The sequence below is a fragment of the Peromyscus californicus genome, unplaced genomic scaffold (assembly GCF_007827085.1).
Source record: "Peromyscus californicus insignis strain IS unplaced genomic scaffold, ASM782708v3 Scaffold_3__1_contigs__length_106647218, whole genome shotgun sequence".
NCBI lineage: Eukaryota > Metazoa > Chordata > Mammalia > Rodentia > Cricetidae > Peromyscus > Peromyscus californicus.
The window spans coordinates 13,367,155-13,394,438 of record NW_026294551.1 but is presented as its reverse complement, the minus strand read 5'-3'; the positions used below and the strand labels follow the sequence as shown (position 1 = coordinate 13,394,438).

The 27,284-nt window shown below is 46.9% G+C and overlaps 1 protein-coding gene across 2 annotated transcripts in view; it reads right to left on the bottom strand.

Moving 5' to 3' along the window:
* The window catches only part of Rgs9 (regulator of G protein signaling 9), a 73,196-nt gene that overhangs the window by 6,350 nt on the left and 39,562 nt on the right, over positions 1-27,284 (bottom strand). For both annotated transcript variants that reach the window (XM_052758275.1, XM_052758276.1), the window contains exons 10-17: positions 20,473-20,502; positions 19,434-19,495; positions 18,516-18,629; positions 16,879-16,994; positions 11,378-11,465; positions 9,039-9,177; positions 6,469-6,554; positions 3,526-3,643 (exon numbers count right to left, since the gene is read on the bottom strand). In XM_052758275.1, the coding sequence (XP_052614235.1) occupies positions 3,526-3,643; positions 6,469-6,554; positions 9,039-9,177; positions 11,378-11,465; positions 16,879-16,994; positions 18,516-18,629; positions 19,434-19,495; positions 20,473-20,502 (753 nt within the window). The remainder of the gene's footprint in view (positions 1-3,525; positions 3,644-6,468; positions 6,555-9,038; positions 9,178-11,377; positions 11,466-16,878; positions 16,995-18,515; positions 18,630-19,433; positions 19,496-20,472; positions 20,503-27,284) is intronic.

Sequence of the window (27,284 nt, the reverse complement as noted above, 5' to 3'; positions counted from 1 at the left end):
CCTGGCCTAAGCCTGACACTTCGAATCACATACCTGCCAAAAGCTTCTCTCAGGCCCAACAATTCTCTCCAACTCTTGGCAACTCTCACATGCTGCACACACAATTTCTTAGTCACAGTCTGTCTCATGGTATAGCCATTTGCGCCCACACATCCTCATCAACTCTGTGACAATAAAGTCCACTTTGCATTTTTTTATCCCTCCATGGACCCTGCATATATATTTTTTCTGGCCTCTACTTGCACACACACACACACACACACACACACACACACACACACACACACACACACACACACACGCTTGTCATGAATTGTTAATCGCTGCTATCCAGAGTGAAGTCATTTCTCCTGTTCCTTCCTTTGTGTGGAAATGTTCAGACCTTTATTTCTTCATTCATTAAACAGCAAATGCTCACCTGCTCTGTTTAATGCCTGTGACTCTCACTGATGGCAGGACCTTGTAGCTCAGACACTGAGTAGATTCCCGTATGTACAGGAAAGAACCCAAAACAGGACACCGGTCCTCCAGAGCATGAGAGACTTGAGAAGCACAAGGCTGGGGTGTGGGGTGGCAGATGGGTAGACCAGAGATGAACAGGATCTAGGCTCTGGTGCCCTGAAGAACTCATGATGAACTCCGGTGAATTCCTGTGGTTCTACCGCTCTAGCCACCGCGTACGCTGCTAGCATGATCTCAGCTCATGTGGGGTGATGAGAAGGGACAGCAAACATTCTCTGGGTTCATGCTTCTCAAACTTTCCCACTAAAGTAGGCCAAACAGCGGGAGAGCCTGGTAAACACACATCCCCCAGGAGTCTTAGAAGGGCAATGCCTGAACCTGCATAGCGGAGCATGAAATGACTTTGATGTCTCCAATGGTAGCCTTAAAAATTCATGCGCATTTTGCATTCCATTTCATAATATATTTATGGTTGTTTTAATGTAAATTTTTAAAAATTACCTAAATCTCCTCCTATTCTAAACAGTCAAGTAAAATTGGTATCCCAGTTCTGGCCCTGATCTTGTGACAGTCCCTCTTTTCACAAACGGCTAAGCAGAGAGGGCCTGTGAGCTGCTCAAGACTACATGGCTTGTGTTAGAACTGGACCAGGGCCCAAGTGGCTTCCTCAGAGTCCAGAGTTCTTTCCATTCATTCATTCATTCATTCATTCATTCACTCACTAGTTCATTTGTTCATTCATCCAGTCACATAACACACATGTATAGATCGTACTAAGTCTTGGGCATTGGACTCCGAGAGGGAAGCTAGATTTTGCCCTTCCTCTCAAACCACTCAGTTTATAATGGTTCGTTACCTGAAGCCTCTGCCTGGAGACTCCAAAATTCTCCAAAAGAAAATGTAAAAAACACATCTCTGGTGCCATCTCAGAGTAACTCATGAAATTAGGAAGTGTCTGTTCCCCTCTGGAGCTGGGATTATCTTGCTTACATTAAACCGATGACCACAAGCTACTTATACTGGCTTAGACAATCTTCAGGGACCTGGCCCTGCCCACCTCTCCCACCTTGTCTTTACCATTTCCTCCTCATCCACCGGGCTCCATCTACCTGGCTTTTCAGTTCACTCCAAACCATTTCCCACCTCTGAGGCTTTGTCCTTAGAGGTCCTCTCTCTGTGGGACGTTCTCCTTGCTTGTCTACATCCCATGACAAATCTTTCTATTCCTGTTGTTACTTCAAAAAGATGTAAGTCTACACAGAACACATCTTCCTTATCATGGTATCATACCCATTTCCTTAGGACTTAAGTCAACAGATTTTTAATCCTAGTTTTAGTTAACAGTTACTAAAGTGGACTCAATTCTATACCCTTCCCTGTATCCACATAGTTTTCAATGGGACTCTGACATATTTTTACTAAAAAGAAAAAAGTCTGTTTCCCTCCCTGTTTCTCCCCCTCCACTTCTGTGGACACAGGGTCTTATGTAGTCCAAGCTGGCCTCAAATTCATTATGTCTGTAAGCATGACCTTGAACTCACAATACCCCTCCTGCCTTAACCTCCCAAGATCTGGGATTACAGGTATACACCACCACGTTTGGTTTTATGTAGTGGTGGGGATTGAACCTATGACTTCATGCATGAGAGGCAAGCACTCTCCCCACTGATCTGTATCCCCAGCCCTGTTTCTTCACTTCTTTAATCTAGGAGGAATCTGTGACTTACTCTGGGCAGGAAAAGATGGATGAGGCCATGGAAAGCCATATGCATGTCTACTTTCCCCCTTGCAACTCTGCCACCACCCTCAGACCGTGCCTGGGCAGGGCTGCTGGAAGACAAGGGGCACACGAAGCAGAACAGACATGTCCCATGTGTCCTAGCCCAAGCTTCTGTAAGCCAAACTCCAGACACGGGGGAAAATGCAGCCCAAAGCAACAGAGCCACTGAGATGACGCCATATGTATAAACAATAAACGCTTACTATTGCACATCACTCTAGTTTGTGGCCTATGCTGCGCCACCAAGGCTACCTGATTGTTTCGTCACTTTGGTCAGTCCTAGACCACAAGCTCTCTTAGAGAAGAATAATGTCACTTTTGTTCATCCATGCCCTGCACATAGAAAGTGCTCAAAAAGTGTGTGGAAAGTGTGCGCTCCTGCTTTAGAAGACTGTCTCTTACACAGGTCTCTTTCTCTTTTGCATACAGGTATGTGGTGTTACTTATCTTCAAGAATAACCTCATGGGCCTCAAAGTCATGAGAGGAGCTGTCCTCTCCCCTAAGCACTGAGACAGTCTAGTCTACAGTGACAGAGAAAGGTAGCACCAAAGTCTATTGACCAAAGTGTATCTGATACCCACAATCCCTCCTCCTGGATGCAAGCATCAGTGCCTTTGTTCTTTAACCAAAGAGATATCCTCAACTTTAACCAAAGGATATCCTTGCCTCCTCTGGACTGAGTCTTTCGTTCCCCTAAGCTATTTATCCAGACATTATGCACAAGGGGATGGGAAAACAGAAAAGAAGTAACCACAGCTAAGAACAAGCTCACTAGGAAACGTGTCCCAGGAATGGCTTCCTAGGCAGGTACAACAGAGGAGACCAGGGGTGGGCCTTACAAGAGCCCTGTGGAGGGATCTCAAGTTGCTTTGGAAGTGGCATCTGAATTGGAGAGAGAGGGGTGAGATTTTAGAAAAGCTATTCTAAACAAATACTCCTCAGAGAAGTAGCCTTGGAGGCTGGAGGGTCAGTTTCTTGAGAAGGCAGCACACTGTGGCCGCGATGTGGGTGGGCACTGACACTCGCTCATGTGACAACCCCCTGCCGACACCAGCCCTGCTCCTCAGTGACTTGGAGGAGGAAAACAAAGCTATGTACTCTTGATCTAGAAGTCCACTCTGAACCCTACATTTTGCTGATGGAGAATGAACCTTCTAAACACTAATCCTTTTGGGGGGGTGTTGCCTCTCCCAGGTGCATGTCCCCCACCCCAGGAACCAGAGATTCATTTAGGAGGCAGCTCCTTTTTGAGTTGGCTCCTGCGGTCCAGCTTGCTCATGACCTGAGTGATGTCCACAGTGTTGGCCGCTTCGCGAGCTTTCTCTTCCTCTTCCAACTGCCTCAGGATGACAGGGCTTGGGCTGGAGCGCAGGTGACGCCTCATAAACGGGAGGGTGGAGCTACAAGGAAAGACAGACGAGTGGTTGGTAGAAAACTACACGGCCTGCCTGGTGACATTGACATGCTCCATGGAGGTTGGGGCTAGATCAGAATTGGGACATGTCCTCTCATTTTGCCAGTGACCTTCTAAGAAGACCTTAGAACAATGTCCAACCTTAATTCTTGTCCCTTCATGGAGGATGGGACCACAGTGAATACAACTGCCACCAGATTTCAGGTGAGACCCTAGGAAGGCTCTTTGGATAAAGATGGTGATGTTAACAGACACACCTTCTACAATATTTAGAAATCTATTTGTTATGTCAATGCAAGATCTTCAAGATCTCAGTGTTGTCTCTGCAAGATCTTCAGAGAAGAGGGCTCAGTGGGGTGGGATGATGGGCCCCTGAGAGCTTGAGTCTTGAGGAAGAGTCAGGGCTCAGAGTATTTGTTTACAAAGACAAGGTGTGAGGGTGTGGAGATAGCTCCCCTGACAGCACATGGACCAGAAGTTGATCCCCAGAACCATGGAAAAAGCCCAGTATGGTAGTGCACAATCATAGTCCCAGTGCTGGGAAGAGAGAGACTGTGGAGTGCCCAGGTGCTTGCCAGCCATCCAGCCTGACCTACGTGATTAGCTCCAGGACAGTGAGAGGTCCCATCTAAAAAAAAAAGCTGGAGGAGTTGCAGGAGGAGTAGCCTCGAAGGTTGGGCCTTCACATACATGTACACACCACACCACACACACACACACACACACACACACACACACACACACACACACACACACAGAAAGCTGAGCTGTCCCAAAGTCCTGACCCAGTGCACGTTTCCTCAGCGGATTAGTGGGCTGCAGCCATTCTTCACGTGCCCCATGTCATGATGAATTAGAAACTTCTTCCAAAGCCAAACATGGATTCCTGTGACCAAACTGACTACCACACCCTAGGAATCAGGACTAAGTTTAAAGGGCTTAAGGGATGGAGCTGAGACACACAGCCTCGGGGATGGGAGGGGGGTGGATTTCTGCAGCAACAACAGACTAAAGACTGAGAACATACCCTGAATTTCTGGACTGTGTGGGCCCCTAGAGCAGGGAGGTAGGATGCTCTTACAAGGAAGGAAGGAAGGAAGGAAGGAAGGAAGGAAGGAAGGAAGGAAGGAAGGAAGGAAGGAAGGAAGGAAGGAAGGAAGGGGAAGGAAGGAAGGAAGGAAGGAAGGAAGGAAGGAAGGAAGGAAGGAAGGAAGGAAGGAAGGGGAAGGAAGGAAGGAAGGAAGGAAGGAAGGAAGGAAGGAAGGAAGGAAGGAAGGAAGGAAGGAAGGAAAGACGGAGGGAGGGAGGGAGGGAGGAAGGAAGGAAGGAAGGAAGGAAGAAGGAAGGAAGGAAAGACGGAGGGAGGGAGGGAGGGAGGGAGGGAGGGAGGGAGGGAGGGAGGGAGGGAAAGAAAAAAGAAAAGGAAAGGGCACTGGCTAATGCCACCAACTCTGCCAAAGGGCAGGTTTGTGCCTTAGCTTTCAACAGCTTTTCTTATACCTGTGAGCCATGGAATGAATTCCCTCACACTGCATCCTCTGGGACACAAGTCAAGTGCCACACTGTGCGAGCAGTCACACCTGTTCTCACTCACTGTAGGGATGACTGCATTCCCAGACTGTGATGTCCCCTGCCAAAGTCAAGGGCTCTGGCAGTGGTCTACTGCCATCCAAGGCATTCAATGCCCTAGCTGTGCCCAAGAAGGATCCTCTCTGAACTCCCATGCCTGCCTCAACTCATAAAACGTCAGGACTGAAGTGTGAGACAATCCACACCCCCACCCCCACCCCCACTCTGCTCCTTTTTGACAGAATTTCTGGGTTTGTTGTGGCCCTTTATTGGAGGTCCCAGGGCCACTGAACCCCCTTCCTTTCTCCTAGAATAGTGCCACAAACCCTCTTCCTCTCACAGGGCTGTCATCCTCAAGGACAAGGTGGTGTATTCTCTTATTAGCTCCTTTGATAAAAGATGCTACACACACACACCCATCCCTTTTGAATTGACTGAAGATGCTGAAGATGGGCCCAGCATTGGCTGAACAAATAGGAACATTTACTAACCACAGGAGCATGGGGCCCATGGACGACTCTGTCTTGGAAAAAAAAAAAAAAAAAACTGCCAGAATTTCACAGCTTTATTCAAGCTGTTATTTCTTACTCTTTTAAATCCTTATGGGTCCGTCTCCCCCATCCCCCCCAAAAAAAAAAGTTCAATTTGTTCCTCGGAGTATGACATCATCCATTGTCCCAGTGTTTCTGTAAGATGAGGTGACAGAAGCTTCCAACTAGTTAATGGACTTCTAAAAAGTAGTCCCCAGAGGGACCAAGAGCAGTTCTAGTGCTACTGTTCGCTTCTCCTAACCATCTAGCATTTTCTCTTGGTGTGCAATTTCCCTCTCTCTCTCTCTCTCTCTCTCTCTCTCTCTCTCTCTCTCTCTCTCTCTCTCTCAGGTCCTGGAACAATAGAGATACAAAGGTGTACCTTAATTAATTCCTATTCATCAGTTTGGAGGGAGAGAGGGTAATTAAAAAAAATGAGATGTTTCCATTTGTGATACTCATAATTATCGGTCTGATAATCAGGGCCCTTTAGAACCCGAATCAGAGAAACGAAACTTACGGGAGGCAATTACTAAGGGAATCTTGCTGGAGGGCATTTCTAAGCAAATGAGGCCCTCGTTCACTGCACAACACTTTCCAGCCCCCAACCACGGCATCAAGCAAATCTTCCACTCCAGCCATTTGGCTTCAAGAGGCCTCAGGTCTCTAAAGTAAACAGCAGCCAGCCAGCAATTACAGACACTCCACTTGCCTTCTTTTGGTGGTTTCCTGTGGCTCGATCGCTTTGGCCAGCATTTCTTTATAGATCGGAGATTTTAAATAGCGAGCATAAGAATCCTGGTGGGAACAAGAGGAAACGGTGGTGATGAGCCAGAGAGAGGGAATGTGTCAGATAGAGCAGAATATGCCTGCCACTTCCGAGAGCGCTCCCCTGGTAGGAGAGCAGAGTTAAGGGAAATCTGCTTCCTTGAATGAGGCCGTTCAGGCAGGTGCTGGGAGTACTGGTTCTCAGGTGTGAAGCCCAAGACCGGGCAGTGCCAAGTTCTCCCAGGGAACTCAGAATGTACATTCTTGGGGCCACCCCAGTCCTACCTAATCATGGACTCCAAGGGTGGGACAACCACGAGAGTCTTTAGGACCACAATTCATAACCCCCAACCCTAAAATCCTCAGAGTTGGGAGCCTGAAACGCCAACAAGAGTTAAGAAGACATTAGCCTCTCACCTTTAGTTGCCATGGAGACGGAGCCCACTTCTAACCCCATGAACACCCATTTCTCCCTGGTGTTTAGGGTAGAAAGGTGAGATAATACAATGCAAAACACCGAAAGGACCAAGACTTAGGCCGCTCTTATGGGAATGCTTCCTGAAGGGACCTGAGCAGGGTAGGGGAGTTGCTCCTCAAAGGCCTGGTACTTTCAAGGCAGCCAAAAACTCCATTCATAACTAATGGGGGCAATGCCCACCACAGCAACCCAGTGATGGAGAACAGTCTCAAGATGTATTAAATCCTAGAGACTAGTTGGCAGTAGTAACAGTTATGAGAAATAGGGTGAAATCTAGGAATGATGAAGCTGAGTCATGTGGAACTTGTCACCACAAGAAATGGCCCCTAAGGGACATAAAGTCCACTGCAGACACACAGCATTCTTTTTAAATCACCTATGCAGACAGACATACACCACTTTTTCATGAGACGCTTCTGCCTCATCCTAGCTAGTGTGTGTGTAGGGAGAGGGTGTGCAAATCTGTGCATATGCATGCAGTAGTCGACACTGAGCGTCTTTCTCGATCATTCTCCACTTTACTTTGGAAGCAGGTTTCTTTGCTGAGCCTGGAGTTCATTTGCCTTGGCTAGGGGGCCAGCAAGCCCCTGGGACCCTCCTGTCTCTGTCTCCCAGCTTTTGATGTGGGTGCTGGCGATTGAAACTCAGGTTCTCAGGCTTGCAGAGCAAGTGCCTCCCCAGCTGAGCCTCCCCAGCCCCTGCACACTACAATTTTAAGAATCAAAAACAGTTTTAAAACATATTAAGGAAGACTATTATTAAAGAGACCTTATTCTAGATCTTCTAGTAAGAAAAACACAGGGAAACCCCACTGGTGAGGAGTGGATGCAGTTGCTTGCTAAAAGCTGTAAGTGATGATGATTTCAAAGAGAAGGCATTGCTTTATAACAGTAAGAGAATCAATACAAAGAAGGGATGGTGATAAATATTTAACCATTCCTACCCATCTATACCACATACCAAAGCCAACGGAGGTACCATGCCACAAGGAATAATTGTAATAATGAGAAGCCAACGTGTGGAAGAAAGTCTTGTCCTGGGATTTTTGTGTGGCCAGCAGGATGGCACGTTTAGTGACGTGCTTGCCACCAAACTTGATGACCTGAGTTTGATCCCAGGACTCACATGGTGGAAGGACAGAACTAATGTACACACACACACACACACACACACACAATCAATTAATTAAAAAATAATTAGGTATACGTAGGTCAGGAAGATGGCTCAGTGGGTAAGGGTACTGGCCAACAAACCTGATGATTTTAAAACTCATACAGTGGAAGGAGAGAACTGACTCCATAAAGTTGCTCTCTGACCTATACACACACACACACACACACACACACACACACACACACACACACACACACACGCATACACACACGCACACGCACGCACGCACACTCAAAGAAATGAAAAAGAATTAATGTCTTGGAATATTTTCCAGAAAGTTATTTTTCTCTCCGATTCTCCGTAGGAATTCTTCCAAGGGATTCCTGACAGTTCCTTGGAAGCTTCTACCTCCCCTGTTAGCATTTCACTAAGGATCCAGAAACTACCTGAATTCTCACAAGGTTTACTTGCTGGCTCTCTGGATCTATCAGAGCAGGAGCCAGCATCCTCTCTCCATCTCTGCTGAGACCTGAGGCAAGCCCAGACTCTGGAGGAACTTTCCTTGGGACCTTTTTGAGGACAAAATGTCTTGCTTTATACAGAGACCATGCCTTATAAGTTTTCAACATCTCACAGCAATTCTTTTAATCTGTCTCACTGTCCCTGATATTACCTGCAACATAACTGCAGCACAAGCAGCCACAGATGCAAACTGCTTCTAGGTGATTTCCAAGGCCAGAGGGCCGGGTTCAAGGAAGGTCTAGCCCGTAGATAAGAGGAAGAAACAGCAGGCAGTTCTCCCTCATAGAACCCGGCAAAGCAGCATCCACATCCCCTCCCCGTTTCCCACATCTGAGGATCTCTCCTGGTAACCGTGAAGGGAACGACCTGGTCACCGAGCATCCTCACACAGGCCTGACTACCTTCTTCATGAGCATGTAGATATGGGTCTGCGCTGCATCCAGCACATAGCGGTGGGGGTGTCTCAGCCCCTTCACCGTGATGTCCATGGTTTTACCATCAATGTTGATCCACCGTCTCGCGCCTGGAGCCAGGAACAGCCTGGGAAGGGAAAGAAACGTCCAGAAAAGGAGCTAACCCAGGTGCACGGGTAGGAAGGGGTAAAGGGCCCACACAACAGGCCCGAGTTCGTTAGGAGGCACTGAAGAGCCTGAAATTTGAAGAGGTTGTCCATCAGCTTTTCCCAGAAGCCAGAATATGGTCACAGTAGCCTTGGGAATGGAATGTTTAACCTTGATGTTCTAAGAGAGCAAGCCAGAAGCTGGTGGGTGAGGCCTTTGCAATTTGGGGAAGAATCAACTTCGAGGGGGACTGGAGAAATAGCTCAACAGTTAAGAGCACTTGTTGCTCTTGCAGAGGACCGAGGGTTCAATTCCCAGAACCCATACTGGGTAGCTCGCAACTGCTTGTAACTGCAACTCCAGGGAAATCTAGAACTCCGTTCTGGACCCTGCAGACATTGAACACGCACACGCACACGCACACACGCACACACACAAATAAAACTAAAATCTTTTTAAAAAATCTACCTCCAGCTTAACCCTCGTCCTTCCTCACTGACACCCTAGGGCCAACCTGAAGCCAGATAGAGACCTCCAAAATGGCATTCTAGATAGAACCTCTGCTCTCCCGTGGCCCAGGCTAGAAAAGTTTGATGATGAATCTCAAATGCTGAGTGGTGAGGAAGGGTAGCCATACCCACCCCCCCATTCCCAGAGTGTGACCATTTATCTCAGCACCCAGGCCAGCAGCCCTAAGGTTGGCTGAGTTTTCCAAGTCCTGGAGCTCTGTCTAGGGTTTAGCCCAGGGGCATCCCCCAGGCTAAAGGTTAGAAAGCCTCGAATGGCATTTCCCCACATTCCTAATTGTGTCACTCAAACTAATATTTACGTAAGTGGAGGCCTGGGAGGTGGGAGGCTGCCATGCCTGTGAGGTTAGCAGGTCGCCTCCTAGCGGAGTTTTAACCTTAGGAGCTGTGGACTGTCAGGAATCAGGCACGTGACTGATTCTGTTCCACAGAAAGCTGCCATAGGCCTCACCCTTGCTGCTCTTGGGGCACCTCCCTGTGGGCAAGTTAACTGGCTAGGAGAACACAGGAGCGTCTGAGGAGAAAGAAAACATCCGTTTTTCTGTGTAAGGGCCTCCATTGCTTTCTGAAATCTGGGATGGTCCAACCTGAGTCCACGAGAAGGAAGACCAGCAGAGGAACAAATGGTGGCTGGCTCCTTGGTGGAAAGGGCTGGCTGGCCTGCTGCCGAAGGATCAGTATCAGAGGCGGGAGCTGCCAAGGGCTGCTCCCCACCCCACCGGAAGTAGCTGGGGAAACAGTGTTGCATATGAGTAGGAAGTAAAAACACTGGGCCCTCAGCGCCCTAGGCTGGTGGGACCATTAGGGAACCCACCACAGCACGACAAGGGCACACACAGCTTCTAACATGAAGGCCAACCGGGGCAGGACTGCAGCACTCCACAACCTCCCCTCCTCTCCTCCCGGCCCTTGGGAGCAGATCTACCGCACTGGACCACCCTCAGCTCTGGGCTGACTTGGAAGAGGGGCGGGGCTAGACAGGGACATAGGGTTGCTAGAGCAGTGAATGAAGAATAAGATCTGTGCACACTTGCACCCCAAACTGGGGTCACTGTCTCACACACATGGGAGATGGCCCTTCCCCTCATTGTCTAAGATGGCTTGTGGAATAGATTCTCCATACCTCCCCTTCTCTTTCTCTTCCCCCCTCTACACACACACACACACACACACACACACACACACACACACACACACACACAAACTTAGGGAAAGTTAAACACAAAAATTTGCACTTATGCTGGGCTGTGGTGGTGCACGTCTTTAATCCCAGTACTCGGGAGGCAGAGGCAGGCAGATCTCTGTGAGTTCAAGTCCAGCCTGGTCTACAGAGCGAGATCCAAGACAGGCTCCAAAGCAACCCAGAGAAACCCTGTCTTGGGGGAAAAACTGCACTGCGGTTCAGGGTAGCTTGCTTTCATCCACGGACACACCCTATGGGAACAGGAGAATGTCACCTCCATCTCACTTGGCTTCCCTCAGAGGAACCCTCAAACCTCCCAAACCTCAGGGAGGCATTTATAGCATGGCGGGTTCAGTGGCTGATGCTAGCCAGAGCCCAGGCAGCCACAAGGGTGTGGGACCCCACCCCCAGCCCCATTTCTTCCCCACCCACGTGAGGGAGGCTTTCCCCAAGACACAGCTAATAGTTACTTGTAAATCTCCTCTGCTTTCTCCTTGACCTTCGACTGATCTCCATACTTCAGGTCCTCACAGGCTTCCCAGAATCCGAGGTTCTCCCCTGCAAAGGGAAGAAAGATCCATGGAGACGACAGCCAGGTGGGAAGTGGAGTGGAGAGAAGAGGAAGTAAAGGTCAGGTGGGTTCAACTCACTCAGTGAGCACCTTCCTGCGAGAGGAGTCACTGAGCACCAGGACATCAAACTACCACATGTCACTTCAAAGAGGGAGCCACTTCTGGGGTGTGGGAGTAGTTGGGACCCAGCAATGGCTCATCTTCCGAGTGTCCTCTGCCATAAACTGGATTGCCCCCCTCCCCTGTTCTGGAAGCAATTATCCACTAACAACATGGATGCCATCCTGCCCTTCAACAACACACAGGGCAGAGCTCCGAATAACCCACTCCACGGGCTGCCACGTTCTCTTTCTAAATTGATGTTTGTTTGTTTATTGGGAGGCATAGGTGTGGAGGTTAAAGGGCAAAACTGTGCCATCAGTGATCTCCAACATGTGGGTCCCAGGGACTGAACAGAAGCCACGAGGCTCAGCCGCAAGAGCCGCTACCCACTGAACCATCCTACCAGCTCCTGTATTCTTTCTGGCTGAGAATTTATCTTTCCCAAACACTTCCCGAACAGTTCACACAGGCTTGTAATTATATATGACTCCACCCTAGAGCTTCCTGCATGCTGCTGGGTCCCACGGCCATGTGATTTCTGCCTGCTTTATTTGACTGTGCATAGGGACCCCCACCTTCTGTACCACCCCCAGGCATCCTCCAGTCAAAAAGTCCTTGGAGTCTTTGGCAGCTGATGACAGATGCTTACAGGACACCTGGATACAAGGAGCACCTAGTGTCACAAGAACCAGAGGGATTTTGTTCCTCTAGACTGGGAAATCGAGAGAAAAACAAAACAAAAGACCCTCGAAATCCTTAATTTCTTCCCAATCTCTTGATGTCTCCCCAATAATTCAAATATGTTGGTACAGTGACTCCAAATATCAATTTTACATGAGAAAATAAGGATGGTGTCATCAATAAGCGAATAAGTGTGTGTGAGAGAGAGCACGAGCGTACACACGCGCGCGCGCACACACGCACTCTAATGTGCTGTGATGCCATTTAATGGACAAGAGAACCCTCTCCTCTGATTCCGCAGTATTTCCTGAGAGCTCCCAGTTACGTCAGACTGGCCGAGGCTACACAACTCTACACTGGCTAGAATTTGTCCCGTAACTAGGGAGGCGGATAGTCTCCAGACAGAAGTCATGGGCCAATGATTTTCTTCAATAGTCAATTGGTCTGACATCAAGACCTCTTGCATATATTTATACAAAGAAAAAAATCAGTTCATTGCTTAGGACTATTAAATTCAATGAGCAATTGTTCACAAAAGCCAAAAAGTGAAAACAACTCAAGATGCCCACGGAGGAGGAACGGGTAAACAAAATGTGGTATACATTTGCCATGGAACACATTCAGCAGTAAAGAGGACAGAGAATCTCTTCATTAGTTGCAGCAACCAAGTGCGCACAGCTCAGAGTTACCTACGGGAATCTCAACTGGGGGTTGCCTCTATCAGACTGGCCTGTGGTGTGCCTGTGGGACATTTTTTTTGATTGATTATTGATAGAGGATGGTCCAGTCCACTGTGGCTGCTGCCATCCATGGTTGGATCGGCCCTGACTGTATAAGAAATGTAACTGAACATTAGCCTAGAAGCAAGCCAGAGAGCAGCATTCCTCCATGGCTTCTGCTTCAGTTCTGGCTTGAGCCCATGCCCCAATTTTCCTCAGTGATGGGCTGTGACCTAGAAATGTGAGCGAAATAAACCCTTTCCTCCCCAAGTTGCTTTTGGTGGTGGTTTTCATCACAGCAACAGAAAGAAAACTAGAACATGATGTTACATGAATGAACCTTGAAGACCCTGTGGTGCTTGAATGAAAATGGCCCCCAGGGAGTGGCCCCATTTGAAAGGATTAGGAGGCCTAGCCTTGTTAGAGCAAGAAAGTCCCTGGGGCGTGGGGGCTTTAAGGTTTCATTCCAAGTTCAGAGTCTTTCTCTCTTCCTGCTGCCTGCGGATCCAGATGTCAAACTCTCAGCTCCTTCTCCAGCACCACGTCTGCCTGTGTGCCGCCATGCTGCCCACCATGATGACAATGGACTAACCCTCTGAACTGTAAGCCAGCCCCAATTAAATGTTTTCTTTTTATAAGAGTTGCTGTGGTCATGGTGTCTCTTCACAGCAATAGAACAGTAACTAAGACAGAGGTTATGTGAAATAGGCCAGACACAAAGGGACTAATTCTGTGATTACACTTGCATGAGGTACCTAGAACAGTCAATCTCACAGCGACATGCAGTAAAACAGTGGTGGGAAGATGGAAAGTTAGTATTTCATAAGTACACGGTTTCAGCCTGGGATAATGAAAAGGTTCAGGAAATGTGGGTACACTTATTATTTACTAAACTGTGCACTTAGGTTGTTGAAATGGTAAATTTTATGTTATATATTTTTCTCAAGAAAAAATTTAGGTGAAGAGTTGGTAAAATATCTCAATCTATAAAGCACCTGTCTTAGAAAGGTGAGAAGTGGGGTTTGGGTCTCCAGAACCCACCTAAGTCTGGGTGGCCATGGCAGCCTACCTGTCCTCCCATCATTGGGGTGTAGAGACAGCGGGACAGCCAGGTTAGCCACATCGATGAGACCTGGGTTCAGGGGAGAGTCCCTGCCTTGATGAATAACATGGAGAGAGAGAGATCAAGGAAGATTCCTGAGGTCAACCTCTCAGGTCTCCACTCTCAAGGGCATGTGTGCTCACACTCATAGGAAATGCATGTACATACTCGTTTTAAAACAGTAATTAAACACATTAATACACAGATAGGAACGGTCATTGCAATATTCATAAACCCAAAGGTCAATACAATTAAAGTCAAGAGTTGAAGAGACGGTTCTGCAGTTAAGAGCTTTTTTTTTTTTTTTTGCTCTTTCAAAAGACCTAGGTTTGATTCCTAACACCCACATGGCAGCTCACAATCATCTGTAACTCCAGTGCTAGGGGATCTGATGCCCTCTTCTGGCCTCTGTGAATACCAGGCATTCACATGGAGCACATACACATTTGCAGGTACAACATCCATATTCATAACATTTTTAGGTTGAATAAATCTTTTTTAAAAAACCACCTCAAATCCCCATGAAGTGATGGAGGATAAAGTTGTGATATGGTCATACAGTGGGATCTGTTGCAGCAGTAAAGCAGTGTGTAGAATGCTAAGTAAGGAAGGGTCCTATATTGTAGGACCCCATCCTAAAGAGCAAGCAGAATACCCAAATTGATATGGACTGAAGGAGAGCAGAGGGTGGCGAGCTGGGGAGAGAGAACAGGAAATTACTCTCAGTGGGTAGGGTGTTTCTCTCCGAACTGTTCTAGATTGACTAGTATTGACAGTTGTACAGTTCAGTGAACATATATAAAAAAAACAAGACCACTGAATTGAGCTCAGGGTTGTGGGGAACATAATTCCAACACTTCAGAGGCCAAGGCAGGAGGATCATGAATTTGAGGCCAGGCTGGGCTACAAAGAGACCTGCTGTCTCAAAAAAAAAAAAAAAAAAAAAAAAAGATTGAGAACACTTGGGAGACAGAGGCAGGAGGATTTGGACATCATCAGGGTCATCCTCAGCTACACAGTGATTTGAGGTCAGCCTGAGTTACATGAAACAACATTTTAAAATTGAAGGGGATGAATCTCACGTTGGTCATACCTAAATTTTAAGTTTTTAATTAAATAAGAAAACTGATGGTTTTTAACCCCAGTTCATACATTAATCCTTATGAATCTCCTGAGGAGACTGTCAATAATATGGTTTCAAAAATGTAAGGGAAAATTTTTGAATGCTTGCTATTCCAAAAGACTGGGTGGGTGAAGCTCACTATGCAGTTTATATATTGGCCACTAGATGGCACCATTTCCACTTAGTCACCAGGCGCTAGGCGCACTCTTGTCCACTCTTTTCTGAGGGTTATTACATTATGCAATTAGGCTTGATTAGGGAGAATGATTTACAGCGACCCATGTTCTAATGCAATGCTCTGTGTAGGGCCGTCATCCAGACTAAAGGCATGTCCAGTATGATTTGCTTAAGGAGCAGGTCCACAGACTAGCTGCTTTGGGGTAATGATCCCTGAAGTCGCAAACCCAATCAAGAAGCTCCCCAGAGGTGGGACTCTATAAACAGACAAATGAATCCCATAAAAGCCAATATTTCAGCAAAGGTGGCAAAGGATTGAACGTGCAATTGTTTCTAATCTGGCCTCATGGTGTTCCCGGATGTTTCTCAGTGGATGAGACACTCTGAGACAGACCTCCACTAAAGTCCACACCCTCAGAAGGCCTGGAAGAAACCAGGGCAGGTTATACTCCATGTCTCGAATCACCTACAGAACTTTCTAGACCACAAGGATTGCCACTCAATCCAATTAAAAAAGGCATCCCTGGGCTGGTTCCAGGTAAACAGAGTTTAAAGACATACCTGCAGGACTAGGAGATGGCTCGGCACTACTGCTCTACCAGAGGACCTGGGTTCAATTTCCTGCACCCACAGGGCAGCTCAAAACCCTCTGTAACTCCAGTTCTGGTGAAACATGATGCCCCCTTCTGGCGTCTTTGAGCACTTCATGCACATGATACACAGATACACAGTGTTGGCAAAATATCCATACGTATAAAGTAAAAATAAAATAAATCTTAAAAAAAAAAAAAGATGGTTGGGTTGAATTGGCAGTAGAGAAAGGCAGTAGGTCGGGCTGGCAGAGAAGCTGGGGAAGCCGGCTCACTCAGCTTCCTGACCCCTGAGGCTGTGCTTAGGAGAGGGTAGAGGGCCACAGGTCAGGAAGTGGACTAGAGGAACTCTGAGCAACGAAATGGGGGACGCCAAGAAGGGATGGATCCCTGGGAATTGTGAATGAGACCAATGCAGATTTTAGAGATGTGATTTAGCCCCCAGACTGCAGGGTCCTTCTGAGCCTATAGAAAAGGAATGGTCCTGGGCCCAGGTAGGACTCTTACACCTGGAAAAGCAAAAAGGCCTGTTTAAAAGGCTTAACCAGGTATGGAAACACCCACTGGGAAACTCCTAAAACCCTAGGCTGGACATTAAAGGGACAGTTGCTTCAAAATTAAAAATTGAAAAAAAAAAGTCTCAGGCTGGAGGGGCAGCTTAGTTGATAGTGCTGACCTAGCATGCACCAAGGCCTCAGGACCTTCGAGTGTCAGGACTCTAGAAAACCAAGCAGAGTGTCTCATGCCTGTAATCTCTGCCGTTGGGAGGTAGTCAAGAGAGTCAAGAGTTCAAGGTCATCTTCAGCTATATAGAGAATTCAAGGCTAGCCTGGGCCACATGAAATCCTGTAAGTTGGGAAGAAGGAGGAGGAGGGACGAAAGGAAGGAAAGAAATGAGAACTCACCACTGAATTCCTTCTTGAGAAAGTACTGGAAGCTCTGCCGACCCTTGGGATCTCGAATCAGCTCACTGAAGTTGAAGGCCCATCGCTCCACCCGCATCTTGGTCGGGACTTCCACCCTGCAAGGATGATGACTGGTAAATGCAACACTCCTTGGGAGACAGGGGCTGTGCTCATCGCTGGCCTGGGTGTAAGGGACAAGTGACAGCCTCCACCAACCTTCATGAGGTTCTTAGCCAAAGTCTCCCCCTGCTCTCTACCCTTCAACCTCGGCATAGACACACACAACCCAAGTGGCCACTTGCCAGGAAGATGCAGCCTCCAACAGGTTCCCTGGAGGTCACACCCAAGATGTGGCCTCCCAGAGCTGAGGGAGGGCCCCCCTGTGGAACCCTGTGCCCAAAACCTTCAGGGGCCAAGAACTCAGCCTACAGACAATCTGTGAAGGATCAGGCTGCCATCTTCAAGCAAGAATAGAATTCCAGGGATATACTGGTAAGAGATGCTGTGGCCACATGTCACTCACCTGTCACTCACATGTCCAGGTACCTGTCACTCACCAAGCTTCCCTTTCACCCTGAACCACATGAATGTTTGTGACAGTGTTTTTCATGATAGCTACAAAGCTAGAAAAGCCCAAATGTCCTTTAGCAGACAAATGGGTGTGCATGTAACATATTCACACAAGGAACATCATTTATCCGTAGCTGAAACAAAATGCTGATTCATGTTACAACCTGGATAAACTTTGAAAATCTAGCATGGAGTGAAAAGTGCCCAATGAAAGACCCTACAGCCTACGAGTTCATCTACAGGAAATAAATAGGAGAATACAGATAATCTGAAAACAGATTGACTAGTGATCATCTAGGGAGGTGCTTGAGAGAAGAAGATTTTGCGGGGGGTGGGAGGGATGGAGGTGACAGATAAAGGGCACAGATTTCTTTCAAAACAACTGTAGTAGTGATTATATTACTCTGTCAATATAACAAAATTTTAATTGTATGCTCTAAATGGATAAATTATATGACATATGAATTACAACTCAAAATGGAAAAAAAATTGAGACAGGGCCTCATGTATACCAGGTTGCCTTCAAACTTGCTATGCAGTTTAGGAACCTTGAATGTCGGATCCTCCTGCCTCTCAAGCGCTGGGATGGCGTGTACCATCAGGCCTGGTTTATATTGTGTGTGAGTTGAACCCAAGGCTTTGGGAATTCTAGGCATTCTATAAATTGAACTACAATCCATCCTAAAAAGGAAGTACATTTTGGGCTGGGAAGATGGTTCCCCGTGTAAGTGTGAAGACCAGAGTCTGGATCTCCAGAACCCATGTAAAAATCAGGCAGGTAGTTACCACCTGTAATGGCCTCTCTTCAGAGACAGAGATGAGATCCCCAGGGAAAGCTGGAGAGCTAGAGTAGTCAAAACTGGAGAGCTCTGGGTTCAGTGAAAGACTGTACCCCAATAAATAAAGTGTAGATGTTGGGTCAAGGAAGACACCTGAAGTCAACTTAAGGCCTCCATACACGTGAACACATGTATCCCACACGTAGAAACACTCCCGCACACATGCAAGCACACCACACACACATAATAAACAGATTTGTTAAAGTTTCCAACATTTGAAGTACATACAGTTTGGCATTTAAATCCCAGAACTGAGTGTCGTCTGTTATCCAAGGGTTACTTGGGAGGCAGCCCGACATGATGGCATCATTGGACGAGAACTGTTCACTGTACTTGACAATTCTGAAAAGCAGACAGAAAAGGGTTCCTAGAGAGCAACCCGGGAGACCAGATAACTAACTGCACAGGATACTTGTCCAGCTTGCCCTCTTCTGGTATTGATTTAGGTAATAAGGAGGCTTGTTACTGCCTTCTCAAAAAAAATGTCCAACAGCTCCTGGGACAGGCAGCTATTTGGAAAGATCTGTTCTATTATACTTCAGAAGCAATGTTGTTTTCTCCCAGTCCAGTCCCCATGTCAATTTTCTGTCCCCAGTCCAAACATAGCCGCCTCACATGTCATCAGAAGATTTTACATTCCGAAGCTGACTCAATTTGTCCGTGTCTTGGTGGCCACCTTGGAAGCTGCAATTACCACAGATGAGCCAAGGCCAGGGACCCTCTGGATTCCACCTCTGGCAGGATAATGCCTGTGCTTGGGAATGTCAGTTCTCTACCCAAACCCTTTGGACCTCAGTGGGTCCTGAAGTGGGACCTTCTGAGTTAATGCATTTCCTGACGTCTTATCTGTGTGTGAGGAAGGACCCTGGGTTCCTGCCATGACTCTGCCTACAGCCACAGACATGCTTTCAGGGACAATGTCACAGTTTAAAACTATGAATTTGGGAAGATGTGAAAGCCATTTGGAGATTTTTATAAGAGCCCAACCCCTAGCCTAATACTGGAAGTAGGCACTGACAAAACATGGTTCGTTGGAACCCAAAGTCATTCTGCCCATGGCTTGTCATGTCTGACTTCTCATGTGCAGACAATCTCTTACACACCTGTTGCTCAAGCTTTAGCAAGACCAACAAATCAGGGACATACCCTCCAAGGGACACTGAAGACTTCACCGTGGACCTCATTAAGGCCTGTTGGTAATACATGATCTGGAAGAGAGATAACTGTTAGAAGAGGTCTGTGACTATTAATTGTGACTGTCACCCTGACAGGATCTGGAATCAACTGGGAGATCATCCACTGGGTAAGTCTCTGAGGGGGTTTCTAGAATGGATGGAGATGAGAAGGTCCCTAGAAGTGAACAGCACCTTGCCATGGGCTTGCTGGGGTCCAGGACTGAAGGAAAAGAAAGAAGTTAGCTGGGCAGCCACATTCTCTCTCTGTGTCTTGACTGGATGCCAGGTGACCAGCTGCCTCAAGCTCTTGTTGCTGTGACCCCCCACACCCATGGTGGGCTGTGCCCCTGCCTTCCCTAAGCTGCTTTCGTTGGGTGCTCTGTCATAGGAATGAGAAAAGTGACTAAAATAATCTCCAACTCCCCACCCTTCGGTACCATTGACCATGACGTTACACATGGATCCAAGAACACAGGCCATTTCTCCATATCAACAGCGTACTCTACCCCTTCACGTCAGCCGCCTCAGTGACAACAGGGCTCAGGCCCACACCTCAAACTCCTAGCTAGTGTTTTCCTTACCCATCATGTGTCAGCTGAGAAAAGTCAACATCTGGAAAACATGTGCCAAGGAGTACTGACTGACGTAAGACAGGGAGATTAAGCCCTGCAGAGACGGGCCAAAGTGGGTAGCCCCGGGCAGATTCCAAACGGGTTTGTGAGAGCAGGGTCCAGCTTAGGGGTTCAGACACCACAGCCTTCAACCCCACAGTCTTCTCTGACCATCCCTCAGATGTGTGGCTTCAAGGAACATTTCACATCCCGAGACTTGGCATTTGCCCCGTTCCCACCTTCCCAAGGATCCTTTGCTGTCCACTAATTTGGAAACAACTGTCTGAACGTTACACATGGATTTCACTTCATTATTGAGTGTGGAGCATAAGCCAAAGCACAGATAATTTGTTAGAAGATTTTAAAATCAAGCAACACTGGAACTGGGAGACTAATTACCTCTTTTCTGACGGCAGTGATCGTTTGTTTCTGTAAAACAAAGAAGAAAACCCATTAAACTGGTGCCATTAAATCCATACAGTTCAAATGTCCATTTGAAAAAATAAAAAAACACTCTTCTTGAGAAAACTGCTCCTCTTCGCGTACTTAAAAAGTAGGATCTCAGCTGGTCATGGTGGTGCACGCCTTTAATCCCAGCACTCTGGAGGCAGAGGCAGGCGGATCTCAGTGAGTTCGAGGCTAGCCTGGTCTACAGAGTGAGTTCTAGGACAGGTTCCAAAAAGCTACACAGAGAAACCCTGTCTCGAAAAACCATTGAAAAAAAAAAAGTAGGATCTCCTCGTCTACCACCTCCACCCTCCTCCACAAAACCACTAGAGATGGGTGGCCAAGGGAAGGAATATAACTTTATAAAATTTGTAATATCTTCATTCCTAAAAACCAATGTGAATTAAGGACCACGTTTGGGGCTGGCCTTGCTCTCCCATTGTGTCTATAGAAACAGCTGAAAAGTGGGAGATAACGGGGGAACTTGTGCTAAGACGGCGGCTCAGGAGATACAGTACTGACCGTCCCAAGACCGACAACCTGAGGTTGACCCCTAGGACCCATGCAAAGAGGGAAGGACAGAACCGACTCCATGAAGCTGTCCTCTGACCTCTACATATATGTCACGTGCCCTGGTTGGTTGGTTGATTTGTCAACTTGACACAAGCTAGAGTTATCTGAAGGGGGGACCACAATTGAGAAAACATGTCTATTAAGATTGGTAAGCCTTGTAGACAAGCCTGGGGGACGTTTTCTTGACTAATGATTGATGTGGGCGGGCCCAGCCCATTGTGAGCTGGCCACCCTTTGTGTGGTAGCCCTAGGGTGTATAAGAAAGCAGGCTAAACAAAAAAAAAAAAAAAAAAAAAAAAGCTGGGTGGCAGTGGTACACAGCACTCAGGAGGCAGAGGCAGGCGGATCTCTGTGAGTTCGAGGCCAGCCTGGTCTACAGAGTGAGATCCAGGACAGGCACCAAAACTACACAGAGAGATCCTGTCTTGGGAAGAAAAAAAAAAAAAGAAAAGAAAGACAAGAAAGCAGGCTAAGCAAGCCACAGAAGCAAGCATTCCTCCATGGCTTCTGCTTCAGTTCCTACCTCCACATTCCAGCCGTGAGTTCCTGCCTCGACTCCCCTCAGTGACGGACTGTGACCTGAGAGTTATAAGCTAAAATATATCCTTTCCTCCCCACGTCACTTTTGGTCATGGTGTGTTATCACAACAATAGAAACCCTAAGACACCCTGGAAAGTCAGCATCTACACGCACACGATAGATAGATAGATAGATAGATAGATAGATAGATAGATAGATAGATAGATAGATAGACAGACAGACAGACAGACAGATAGACAGACAGACAGACACTGTTAATAAAGGGAAGCCACCTCTCACTAAGACATAGAAGGATGGACGAAGATGGAGAAACCAGCATGGACCTTGACCATTTGTTTTTCTCACTAGGAAGAGTTTTGAATGAATTGTGATTCACTCTCAGGCATTCATAACAATTTGACTGACACCACAAACTGAAAAAGATAACATAGCCATGTTTCTAAAAAACAAAGCACACAATTAAAAAAAATAATAATAAAACACATGGCCGAGTCTTAGAGCTGGGCTGTAACATGGGGAGACCACATTGGGCCCTATGCCCTTATGGAAGCTATCAAGGCAAGTTCAAGTTCATGCAGGGGATCGGCCACAGGGCATCTCTGGACTGAGTAAATACAGAGAAGGATGGATCCATGACAGGCTTCTCATTTAGGCTCTTAGAAGGTCCTCAGACATTCAGATCAATCTCCAGCTGAATCCCCCAGTCTGCAATCCACAGGAACAGGCTATCTTGGATCCACCTTTCTGCCCCATGCAATCCTTTGAGGTTGGGCACTGTGGGAATCCCAGTCTTGCTTTTCTTACATGTGGTTATGCCCAAGGGCTGTTGGTGCCAACTCTAATCCTGCAAACTGATCCTCATAATTCTTGGCTGCCTGATGTTGATGCTGCTGAATTAAATCAAACCCTCACTAGGCATAGGGTCACACATGCAAAATGAGCCACTGATCCATAGGCTCGGAGGTACAGGAGCTCCCAGAGCCCAATATGGAAGGTCAAGAGCACAGCCCTCCTCTCTCATTCACACAGGCTATCGTTTTGACTCATTGGATTGCTTTTAGATCATTGCTTTTTCACAGGAAATCTATGGATTGTTCCTGGGGCAGTGCAAGGTGGGAGGCAGTTATCTCAAGTAAAGGTTGGGTAGATCTCTCAGTTTTGAACTCCCACATCTGACCTTCTCTTTCAGAGATCATCACAAGTTTTATTTACGTGACTATTTTACACCATCAGAGCACAGCTGCTTCCTCTAGGACCCTGCCTAAGGCAGGGTAGATCCTTGACAAACACCAAATCAAGGATGACTTTGCTGTGCTTAGAGGCTTAGAAAGATAAAGACTTCATAAACTTCCTCTTCAAAAATCTGCAGACATTCAGCAAACACTCTAGATCAGTGTTTCTCAACCTTCCTGACACTGTGACCCTTTAATACAGTTCCTCATGTTGTTGTGACCCCCCCAAACATAAACTGCAATTTTGCTCCTGTCATGAATTGTAATGTAAATATCTGATATGTGACCCCTGTGAAAGGGTCGCTCGACCCACAGGTTGAGAACCACTGATCTAGAGTATTGGCAATCACATCAAACATATTTATTCTTGTTCCCATTCTCTCTCCACAGGGCTTTGCTTTAGAAGACATGTGCTTTAGATAGAAAGGGACCCTGGGACCACAGTAGACTTGCATTCCAATCTAGTATAATCCAATGCGTGTGTTAGAGTTTTGCTGAGGTGGATTACTAATGATGTAGGACTTTGCTAAAAGACGAGCTGGATTCCCGCACAGTGGCTACCCCCTCTGCAGATGCAAAGCAATCTACACTTCTTTGAACTATTACAACGCTTAAAGGAGAAAGGTCTTATGACTGATTTTGTGCTGAGGAGACCAAGGCTCTGGACAGTTGCTGGTATTAATACCTGTCCCAGTAGCGTGGGGCCAATCATTGACCAAAATTCAAAACCATCTCTGCAATATGCAAGGCTGAGGAGTGCGCCATGAGAAACGTGGACCGATTGCCTCTCTCCGCCTCGCCTGCTCTCTTCACCACGCCCTTTGCCTTGAGCTAAGAATGCTGAAGAACGGAATGGCTGTCCAACTTTTTCATTTATAATTGAAACAAAGAGAACAAAAGCCCGGACCATGAGATGAGATGTAAGGACAGAAAACACAATTCATTACACTAACGATGTAAAGACCAAGGCACAGCTAGGTCTACACTCAGCAGTCAGTATCTTAGACACCCTCTTCAGAGAACCTAGGACCTGCATCAAACTTCCCATCATCTATCACCCCACAGCCAGCCCTGGGGCTCAGGGATCCTCGGCACACAAACGCAGAAGAAAGGAGCAGGACTCTGGCTGTCCTGTCATTCTCTCCAGGCCCCACAGGGAGCTGAAGCGACAGCCACATGCACACGCTTCTTCATTTCTTCCGCTGCTGATCTCCCTGTGGCTTCATGCATTGGCCTGTGGGGCCATGCATTCAGAATTTTAATTACTTTTACATTTCATTTACTTTCTTTGTTTTTACTATCTTTTCAGAATGAGGCCTCTGGTGTGGTTTCTTGTGGGTTTTTTGTTTTTGTTTTTCTTTGTTCCTAGAATTACTAGTAATTTTCTGGAGTCCCACCTTTACTGTGCACTCTAATATGGGGTAGAGACTGCATACTCCAAACAATGCGAACTATAAGCACTTCTGATTTCAGATTTTTTTTCAGATTTTTGGAAATTTACCCATACATGATGAAGAATTTTGGGGATGGAACCCAAGTCTAACCAGAAAATCAATTTATACTTCATCTATACCCTCTATACATAACCTAAGTATAATTTTATAAGATATTTTTCTACAATTTTGTGCATAAATTTTGTGTTTTGAAACAGGTCTCGTGATATATCCCTGGTTGGCCCAGAACTTGCTACATAAACCAGGCTGGCCTCAAGCTCACAGGGTGCTGGGATTAAAAGCATGTACTGCCATGTCCAGCTCAAAGTTTCACAATAAAAGCTTTTCCACTGTGGCATCATGTTAGCGCTCTAAGTTTCAGACTTGGGAGAATTTTGAGTTGGGGATGCTCAGCCTGTAATAGGATCCAGTTGAATCCAGACATCCTCACGTCTATCTTGGCTCATCCATGAGCATCTCAGCCTTTAATTCTAGCTCTACTCACACCTGTCCACGGGATTAGTTACCTCAGGAACGGCACACAAGTATCCTCTGTGCATCCTGAGACATACGCATAATGAAATGTGGGCAGAATGAGACAGTGCAGGGGAAAGGTTCCAGACTTTTCTAGAGGGTGGAGTGACACTCTGACCTGTGAGAGGGGATGGCTCCACGAAGCATATGGGCTTTGGGTCTAGACAAAAGTTAAAAATCTGTGTGATCTTGGTCAGGTCTTTGGCATCTCACAGCCTTTGGTTTCTCATTTATAAAAGAAAAAATGGGGGCTTAGTGGAATAATACAGGCAGAGACTCAATATATAATGGTCATTAATTAGGGATTAACATTACTGTTGCTAAAATATGACACATGCAGGGTGTGGTGTCAGCTCTCATTACAAGATAAAATACTGTTCCAGGCAATAGTCAGAACATAGTTATACTGAAAGACATATCACTGTTTATCTGAAATTCAAATTTAACTAGGAACTATGTGGGTTTTTTGTTTGCTAAATCTTGCAAACCTACTATCAATATTATTATTATTTAGCCAAAAGGTCATAAAAAACATCATGCTAAAGTTATTAAAAATACACACACCCACACACACTACGTAGTTCAGAGAAAACCACCTGGTGACAGAACAGGACGAGGCAAACTCTTTTTTTAAACCCTGGAATTCACACACATATCCACTCTTCTCTTGGACATGGGCTCTTCTGGAGTGAAGCCATCTCTATACTCCCACTGAAAGGAATACCCTTCCCCACACTGAGAATATTCTGCCTGGGGAATCTGACTGTTCTCCTCCATTCCTGAAATTCTAACAACTTCTTATCTCCTTCTTGTGGGGTTTCTCAAATAGCAACGTGACTTGTTTACACATCTCATGGCCCTCGGGGCTGGGGACAATTGTCAGGGGAGGCTAGAGGGGTCAGAGCTATGCCTGAGAAGCCCGGGGATCCCTGCCAGACAGAAGAGAGAGCGGCAGAAGACAGCCAAGCAGAGAGCTGAGGATGAGGTAGCCTGGTAGGAGTCTACAGACAGAAGAGAAGTGGTACACTAGCTGGGAAGATGGTGTAGACACGGGCCAGGCATTGAGAGCAGAGAGAGGGGCAGGAGCTGCAAACAGGGAACTCCAGAAACCAAACCTGACAGGACAGAGTACAGAAAAAGAGAGAGCAGGCAGCTGTCGGGGGAGTCGGGATCTGAGGCTGGGGCCGTCCGAGCAGATGCTTGTCTGCCCGATACTTCTTGAGCAGGGAGAGACGGGGACAGGACCAGCCACTCACAACTTGCAGGGCCCAGTGCAGAATAAAAATGCTTCAGAAAAAGAGAATCAATTTTCTGAAAAATTTCTTCAGAAAAAGAGAATCAAGAACGTGCATGTGTGCACTTACGTGTGTGTGTGTGTGTGTGTGTGTAAGTGTCATAATAAAGCCTATCACTTTGTAAGCTGACTTTAAAACTTAACTGAAACTAAACAGAATAATAGCAAAGACATAGGTAAAGATGAGGCCCCAGAACCCATCTCCTTCACAATACAGTGACATGTTATGATATGAATAACACCTATTCTTAGAGTATCTCACATGTTGTATATTGTTCTAGACAGTTGTATAAATGATCCTGCTTAATTTCCTAAAGAACTAATGTTAGGTGCATTTTATAGATAATGAGACTCTAGTTCTGAATGGCCCAGACGCTTGGCCAAAAGTGGCAGAGCTGGGTTCTTTCTTAGAGCCTAGCTTCTTCAGCATTGTGTTGCCTCTCATCACTGGGCAACCGTGTGACCCTGTCATGAGCAGCACTAGATGGCAGTGTAACCCACTCCTGGGATGAAAGAGGAAATGAGGCAGAAGGGTCAGTCTAGAGCACTACAGGGCTCACAGGGAGACTAGTGCCCAGTCTCTACCCAGGGTTCTCCTTGGAGGGCCAAATGTTCTTTGGAATGGAAGAGGGAAGTGGGGAGACATATGCACTTGACCTTTTGGATGCCCTCAAGGTATAGGAACTGAAAAGAAATTACATATACTAGGCCTGGCTCCCAGCCCAGCCCCGATCCTCCCAGGGTTGGGCAGCCTTACCAACCAGTGGCCATCGTCTGATGAAGCTGGCTACCCCAGGCCCTGGACACCTGCCAGCCTAGAGCCTCCATTCTCACGCTCAATGGGCTTTTCCCTCCGTTGAGGGGAAACAGATGTTGAGAATTTCCCCGTTCTCGGAAATGACCCTGTTCTTCACGGTGAGCTCTCTGAACTGAGACAAATAGCAAACCTTTGCCTTCCTAAGGCCTCATGGAAGATGCTCCAAGCTCTCTGTGACCCTCTCCTCTCGGTGCAGGAAAAAGGGGGGCATAGGGTCACCTGGTCACGAGCTACACTGCCATAACACTCATCCCCAGTCCCAGCCCCTCCCTGCACAGGGGATTTGGTGGGTATTGTGCTGCTGGAGAGGGAAGGACAGCTTGGACGGTGTTTCTTCTTA